The 8,559-nt window shown below is 36.1% G+C and overlaps 1 protein-coding gene across 1 annotated transcript in view; it reads left to right on the forward strand.

Moving 5' to 3' along the window:
* LOC107743023 (NACHT, LRR and PYD domains-containing protein 12-like) overlaps positions 1–7,731 on the forward strand; it is a gene marked incomplete at its 5' end in the record, with an annotated part of 21,573 nt that extends 13,842 nt beyond the window's left edge. The window contains one exon of the mRNA XM_016556135.1: positions 7,469–7,731. Coding sequence (XP_016411621.1) covers positions 7,469–7,622 — 154 coding nt within the window. The remainder of the gene's footprint in view (positions 1–7,468) is intronic.
* Positions 7,732–8,559: the final 828 nt, after the last annotated feature.

Below are 8,559 nucleotides of genomic sequence, written 5' to 3' on the forward strand. Positions count from 1 at the left end.
ACATAACGACAAGCAGCTTTGAACACACCTTTGAAGCTGTGTTCAGCAACCAACTTCTTTTCAATATTTAACACTAATGTTAAATAAAAACTGTTAATAAAACGGAATACAAACCCATGATAAGAATGCAGGGGTGCTTGAGATTCACAGTACAGCAGCAATTACGTCCTGTCATTAGAAAGAAAACAAAAGAAACACTATGAATGTCATGAACTGCTGTCCGTTTAAAACATGATGCATATCTGACACGCATCCGATCTACTCCCGTCTTTACGACCGTTGTTTACGAGGTCACTCGCCAACAACGGTCATTTTGGCATAATGTCGTGTGCATTTGTCTGATGTCTGATTCGTCATATGCCTGTGTTCACTCAGCCGCTTCACAGACAGCCTGCTAGTAACGTTACCGAATTGATTTCTCTTTTGCATGTTATGGTCCTTGTGTGTGTAAAACAAGACAATAAAAGGTCTAAACTTACCTCATTTGGCAGAAAAGGTGATGGTGTTATCCTTGAAGAATCCGCGATGCCAGATCTTCACTTAGTTGTATCTTCATCTCTTTTAAATTAAGAAAGATGTTTCTCGACAATTCCTCTGCCAGCTTTTGTTGAAAAGCTACGTTACTACTGCGCTTCAGATTTATCACAACTGCTTCTCTTCAGTAATGACAGATGCTTGAAACGATATGATCAGCACTAAATACAGCGCATCAACAACAATTAAAAGTTAATAAACAATTAAAAGAGTAACCTCCGTAAGTAAGATGTGTGACGATAAGCAGAAAATGTTGAATGTGACGGCTCCGACATTCATTTGCCAAACAAGCCAGACCTTAACTAAATTAATGTTACGTCAACAGTTTATGTGACATTTAACAACATAGTCTATAATCTACCATGGAAGTGTAGAGAAACAGGTTCCCCAAATTCAAAAGCCGACTTTAAAATGAAACTTTGACCGAGAAGATCTCCGTGAGTAATGGCGCCTGCTCTTGCACTGTTTTCGCGCCAATAAGCGACCAAGGTTCTCGCTCCCACAGTGCAAAGCATAATTAAAAAATACGGGAAAACGCATGTAAAAACCAAAAACGGAAAAATTACTTTAAATAGTACGGTATATTGTACTGTATGTTGACAGTTTTTTCTTACAGTGCACTTTAGTTCTGTCAGACGTCTACAGAAGCTCTTAGGCTGCATTTACACTGGCACAAAAAAATCTGATTTTTTGCTCGCATCTAAAATCCGCACAAGATCTGATTTTTTCACATCCGATCTGAGCCACTTCCAAATGTGGATTTTAATCGGATACATATCCGATATCTGGACATCCGACCTATTTCTAAACACACATATCCGATTCCTCGCAGAACTCCCAATGCGAGGGCGACACGTTTGCCCATAAAGATAGTGTTTTAATGCCGGCGTGCTGTATGTGCTCATAATTTATTGAAACGGAAACTTTATATAGGTAAGAAATTGCACATTCAGGAGCTGGTTTTCAACCCCTGCCCCGTGAATTTTATAAATTTTGTATTCAGTTTTTGTAACTAAACCAACAAGCTTGTTCGCAAGCTTCACATTCGTTCGTTCTGTCTCTCTCTCCCACTCTCTCTCGTTAATTCATTCAAATTCATTTCAATAAATATCATCTTGGCACTACTTTATTTCACTGAAGAATTCTACCTCTAACGAGCTGTAGATAAAATAGCTTAAATGAAAATTACCGTTATTTTTCTGTCTTTATCCGTTCAGTCAGATTTTGTGCTGTAAAACATCCATGACAGCCGTTGTCCATGCTAGCAAATAATAATGACCACTCGACGTGAATTATATAAATAATTTTAGTAGCACGGCCATTCAAAACCCGAGGGTCTTCCATGTGCATAGTATAGTGATCAGACAATCATTTTGGGCGGGAATTAATGTAAATGCAGATATCGGATACCAGTCGTGTCTAAAGTGAATGTAAACAGACGGTCCAAACAATCGGATATGGTCAAAAGATGGGATCTGTGCTTTAAGACTTGCAGTGTGAATGCAGCCTTAGTGAGAAATAACAGATTTAGATGTTGATGTTTTATTGAAAATGTTTGGTTACCATTATGTTAAAGGGTGTTTACTTTGGTTGGGCTGCTGACCTTTTGATTTCTTAGTTTTAGTTGTTTTTTTTATTGCTGTAACGTGTTTATAAAACACATGTGCTATAGCAAAAACAAACAACCAAACAAAAAGCCAAGAAAAAAAATCTCATTGTGATTTGGGTTACTTACTGATGATGATTTAATTATCATAAAGCAGCCTGATTGACTGGTCTCATCCAGTGTCTAATCTCCTATTGAGTAGGGCTGGGTATCGTTCAAAAATTTTCGATACCGATACCTTGATTTCGATACCAGTTCCTGAACGATACTTTTTTCGATACCAATTTTATTAAATCTATTTTAACAAGATTACATTATCTAAAAAAAAAAACTTTTATTTTTCAGCTTGTTGATGTTTATACAGACTCAAAGACTCATCTCCTGAGCCACTGCACAAAGAAACAAAATGTAACTAACAAAAAATCAGTGCAAATAGTTTTAATAAAGCTCAAATAGTCTTCAGTTTACACATCTGTTAGACTACATTTACACTAGTTAGTGTTCGTTTTAAAACGCATAGCTCAGACAGAATCATAATTTCTATTCATTTTCATAATTATGAGATTATTTTAAATATTTTTGAATATACAAACAAGAAATTATGGTGGAAATGATAGTTTTCAACTAAATTAAAATGCCAGTAGGTGCCAGTAGTGAGCGTTTAATGAGTGAGTCATTGAGTCGTTCATTCAAATGATTCATTCAAACGGCAGATTCATCAAGAAGAGTCTGGCTGCAGCCTTGCGCTTGCACTCTCAGACTTGCATTCTCAGGCTTGCACTCTCAGACACTTGCATTTCCGCTAGCGACAAATGCATACAACAAAAATGTAAAAACTTAACATTTAAAAGAAAAACAAAAAATAAAGCTAAAAACAATTCAAAATATTAAAGAACATATTCGTTTTTAGGATTCATGTCTGTTTGTTAATAATTACTGCAGACGTGAACTGTATGTTTCCTGTCTTTTCGGGCAGGATAAGCGATCGCGAAACTTGGTGTTTATAGCCTATCACACTGCAGATAGTAATTGAATACAAAATATATTTCTGTACAGCATGTAATAATTATGCAGTAAAATATTACATATGAACTAGGATTATTAAAAGAAACTGAACCATTTGACATCTTGTTTGGAAGGACAGTGTAAATGCTTGGAAATATTTCACGTCTTTAATTCCATTCATTATTTGTATCGTGCCTGCCATCCAATAATCATTTATTATATTTTACTTAACTTTGATGAAATCTGTCTTGGGAATGTGCAGGGAGACTTCAAATATAAAAACGCAGACTTGTTAGAAAATGTTTACTCATTGAAATCATGGCGTGGTGGCTTCACTTGTTATGATGTCTTAAGCAATTCAGTTTTATATTAGTAGTTGTAGTCATTGCAGCGTGAAGTCGTCTCCGCTATCACCGTGGGAGAATGTGTCAGCGTGGATGCGCATTGTCTACGCCGGGCGTAGCTGCGCATGATCGTAGTTTCAGTGGGTGCAACAGGTGTAAATATTTATCGTAAAGCTGGACATTGCAAAGCCCAGCGTAGGGCTTACACCCAGCTTTTTTACATCTAGCTGGTGCAACCGGCCCCAGATGTTTATGCATGATGGGCTAATGAAACTTTGACTCAACCGATTCGTTCAAAACACGGAATCAATCAGCAATGAATCGGCTGGTTGCTGTGAGATGCGCTGTTTCCGCCTAAAATGTAAGTGTCCTAATATTATTGTATTTGCTTATTGAACTGTTTATAGAACTAACAGTCGTAATGGTGAAAACGTTGTGTGATGTTGCCTCACTAACAGTATTTTAAATATAAAAACTTTCCATTTTGAATTTTTACCTCAGGATGCTGAGTTTCTTAGTGTTGCGCGTTTTGATTTCTCCTGGAGAGGCTGCGGGAGCCTCGCCTCAGCAGCGCAACGTTATACTGTCAATAGATACATTATATACATTAGATATCCACTATTCGCCACTTACTCTAAATGTAATAAAATCAGAATAATATTGCGTTTTGGTGTTTACATAGTTATTTTTGGTTACTGATGTTTTAATCATGTTACTTGTCTGGCGTTAATGAAGAGTTAATGTCAAGCCCTGGAGTCTATAAGTGCCGGGGCTCAGCCCCAGACGGCCTGGCCCAATTTAAACCCTGGTCTTATGTAGCATGATGCTACAGTGTGCATGAATGGTCACATAACACGCGCTTTCGGTCTTGTAGTATGAACGGACATCTGCATATGATTGGAACTCTACACAGCTCCCGCGCTACTCTCCATTGGAAATGAATGACTTTCGGTCTGTCATTTGTCGGAGATAGTGGAAAGTGGACTGTGCAGACCTATCGGTGTATTAGGCTATAGTAAGATACCACGACGTCTCCCTGACATGCTGCTTCAACACTAACTGCGGTTACTGAAACCACGCCTTCTTTCTTTGCGTGCACATTTGGGCAGCATTATGCAAATATTTCCACATAGTGAGGTAGATATCTGGGGGCGTGTTAGAACGAGACCTATCGGTGTATTACAGTACCACGAGCAGACTGCTCCGTACACTAAAAAAATGTCACCCCTTTCAACTTAAAAACGTAAGTTTTGTGGCTGCCTTAAAATTTTAAGTTAAATCAACTTAAAAGTACAAGTCATTTCAACTCACTAATTTAAATCTTGCCTAGTGCTGAATTGTTTTATTGAAGTTCATTTGACTTTACAATATTTGCTGTTTCAACTTGAGTTCAAAATGTTTTACATAAATTTTCTAGTTATGATTATGTAAACTTTATTTTAGATCCAGATAAAAATATATATATACTACAACATTTGTTTGAAACATTTAAAATTTATTTTTTTCTTGCAGTGCTTATAAACAGGGTTTTAATATTAAGAACAGTACACAGCCTGCCTGTGCATGCTAATGTGTGAATGCCAGTATATGGATACAACAAGGGCACAAAAGCAGCAAAAAACTGCCAAGAAACTGTCATACAAAGCTGAAAATACACTCATACCTCATGAGAAACAACCACTGAGAAAAGCTTGAAAAAAAACACACATACATGTCCATTACACTCCTTTTTTTTTCTTGAACATTTAAAAGGAGAAAGGTGTCCTGCAGTGCACCATCGTAGTCTTCGTATTAGGAGGCCAGCTTGCACGCCCTTCGTGTGTGTATGAAGTGAGCCTTTAAAATCAGAAAATAACAGCCTTTAAAATCAGAAGGCTGTTATTGTGAGCCTTTAAAATCAGAAAATAACAGTAAAAATTACTAACAGTTGGTTATTCTATATACAATACACACTGACAGACTTCAATATACACAAATTAATTAAACACATTCAATGTTTTGAATAACAAAAAAAAAAGTGATTGTTTTGGGGTGTCGAATCCTGCTCTGCGGGTCACTGTCCTTCGGAAAACAATGACAGAACATAACTAATTCTGCTCTATTCTGCTAAAATGAACAATAATCTCCCAAAAATTGTTACACAAGCATTCACTCCCCTCATCCACGTTGAATATGCTTCTTCGCGCCAGCCCAACGGACAGCTTCCTCAAGTTCAAGAGTTGTTCGTCTGAAATTCCTCCATGATTTAGTTAGTTCGCTGTATAGTCTGCCCGTGTCTCCTTGTTTGAGTTAAAATTGCTTAAATTATTTTTATGAGTTAAAGTAACTTAAAAACATAAGTTGTCATGGCTTTTTCATCATATAATTTTTTACAGTGTACGTTTGTGCTTTTAAAAAACAGAATCAGCCAAAGACAAAGTAAAATTCAAGAATCAAGAACCCAACAAAAGCAAACACTGTTCTCGATAATAGTGACTTCAAATGAATCCATTATTTTCAATAAAACATCAACATCTAAACCTCTGATAATTCTCAAAGATACTTCTTTAGACATATGGCAGAAATAAAGTCAAACGTATTAGTAATAAGTGAAACTAGTAATGCTGCTGAGATCTTGAGAGATTTAATGTCTTTTATTTTCAGTCATAGTTCTTTTGTTTCTCTTTTCTTCAGTGATTCTTGTTAACAGCAGGTGTTCATCAGTGTCTGGATTATCTCTGTCAGGTGGACTATATTAGTAAACTCATGTAGGGAATAGTGAATGAGGGTGTAGGGTAGTGTTGTTTTTGGCGGCCTGTTTTAATTTTAGTTTTAGTCTAGTCTTTGTGTGAGTCATCGTCACATGACCAGCATTTTCGTCTCGTCTCGTTTTTGTCACGTAATAAAGGTTCGTTGACGACGATATTTAGTCATAATTTTCGTTGACGAAAGCAACACTAGTGTAGGGTGTGATTTGGAACACAGCCTCTGAGTGTCGACTCTGAACACTGATAATTCACAGTTATATTATATAGAAAACAACAAATATTACATAGAATGCATTGTTTTCAACGGTTTTAATGAAAAACAGTGTTACTGTTAGAATTTGGCCATTTTTACAGCAAAGTTTTACATTGTAACAGAAGAATTTTATACTGAATATAGACAGAAACAGGCAATCAAGCAGATTATGAAGAATTGGGGTAATATGTCCAGATTTCTTAACCTGAGAAATGACTCTGGCAGCAGAATTTTGGACATATTGTAATTTAGCAAATGTTTTATCAGGCAGTCCAATAAGAAGAGAATTACAATAGTCAAGACGTGAGTGTGAACTATAGTTTCAGTGTCTTTGGGGCAGAGAACAGGCCGCAGTCGGGCAATATTGCAAAGGTGGTAAAATGCAGTCTTAGAAATTATATTTATATGATTTTGAAAGATAAGTGAAGAATCAAATGTAACACCCTGATTTTTAATATTCTGAGATGGATTTAATGGAGCCCCGTAGATGAGAGACAACAACTTTTTCAAGGAGTTTGTAAATTAAAGGAGATTGGAGTTAGGTCTGAAATTGTTCATAACTGGAAAATCGAGCTCAGATTTATTTAAAATAAGACAGCAGCATTTTTTAATAATAGAGGGACAGACCTAGAAGACTTAGAACAGTTGATAAGGTGAGCAATAGGAAATTAAATAAATGCGATTATTTGTGTCTAAATGATGCTGGTTAATATTTGGGAAACCAGTTGAGCTGAACTGTGACCAGAAAAAAGACACACTCTTTGATCTGGATATACATTAAGTGCTTTTGAACTCACCAATGAGGTTTGCAGATTATCTCGTGTCAGGCAGCAGCACAATTTTGTTTAAATCAATCAGAGGATTTGTGGATTTGGCCCACAGACTGCCAGCTGAAGAGTCCTGTTGGTCATTATATTGTGTATTGTATTGTTTTTCTCTGAAAAATGAAGCACACTAACATGAACACATTCTGTTGTAGATTATCTCAGTGTTTGGTGACAGCAGAAGGTTGTGCTGCTCTGGCATCAGCTCTGAGTTCAAACCCGTCACACCTGAGAGAGCTGGACCTGAGCTACAATCACCCAGGAGATTCAGGAGTGAAGCTGCTCAACCACCTGGAAAAACTCAAGTAAGTTGAGCAGAAACAATCATCCTGTCTGCTGTGTGTGAGAGAGAATTTGTCATTGTTTTGTGGTTGTCAAGAGAAACTTTAGTTCTCAAAAAAAGATTGCATGGGAAGCTTAAATAACTTTATTTTTGTCCCAGACAGAAGCTCAGCTTCTCTATGATGATCGGATGAGCTCTCAAATGGAAAGTAATTTACAACAAACAGTGATAATTGTTTAATTTAGGGCTTGAAAATAATATCCTCCATGATACTAGTGAAGATCTTAGTCATTTCTGCATCTCTGATGTAGGGATGCAACAATTATAGATTTTGTTGGTACGATTATAGTCTGAAGAATAATCACGGTTTCACGGTTATGCATTCATTAATTTCACAACACTTCTAATGTATAAAATCACATGAACACTCTTTCGATTTTAAAGTGTTATTTATTACTGTCTTTTGAAACAGAAATAACACAGTAACCAAATAATACAACACAAAATAATAATAAAGACAAACAACAGTCCATCTCTCTCTTTGGAATTAAAAAAGGTGAACTCTGGTCTGAAAACATCCATGTCAGTATTTCCCTTTTGAAAATAACAAATGGAAATAGATCACAAAAGTATTTAGTGTTTTCAGTTTGTGCATTCTTACTACATTTCTTTTGGACCTGAGGTAGAAAACCTGGAAACACGGTGAAAAAGTATCATGTTGGTTTTTGACTTATAAATGATACTATAACAGGGATAATAAATCACAGTGTTAATGAAGTATTATTATTAATATAAGACTAATATTAACTTTATTTATCCCCCAGGGGAAACCGTTACTAATGAGGGGAATTAACTGAACTGTAATTGTCATCCATACATATTCATTTTAATAATCTTTATAATCATTCATATGATTTTACATGTGGCCTGAAAAAATCATGTCTTATTATTTTGGTTTGTGAG

This window comes from Sinocyclocheilus rhinocerous, unplaced genomic scaffold (assembly GCF_001515625.1).
Source record: "Sinocyclocheilus rhinocerous isolate Xijiao unplaced genomic scaffold, SAMN03320098_v1.1 scaffold647, whole genome shotgun sequence".
Lineage (NCBI taxonomy): Eukaryota > Metazoa > Chordata > Actinopteri > Cypriniformes > Cyprinidae > Sinocyclocheilus > Sinocyclocheilus rhinocerous.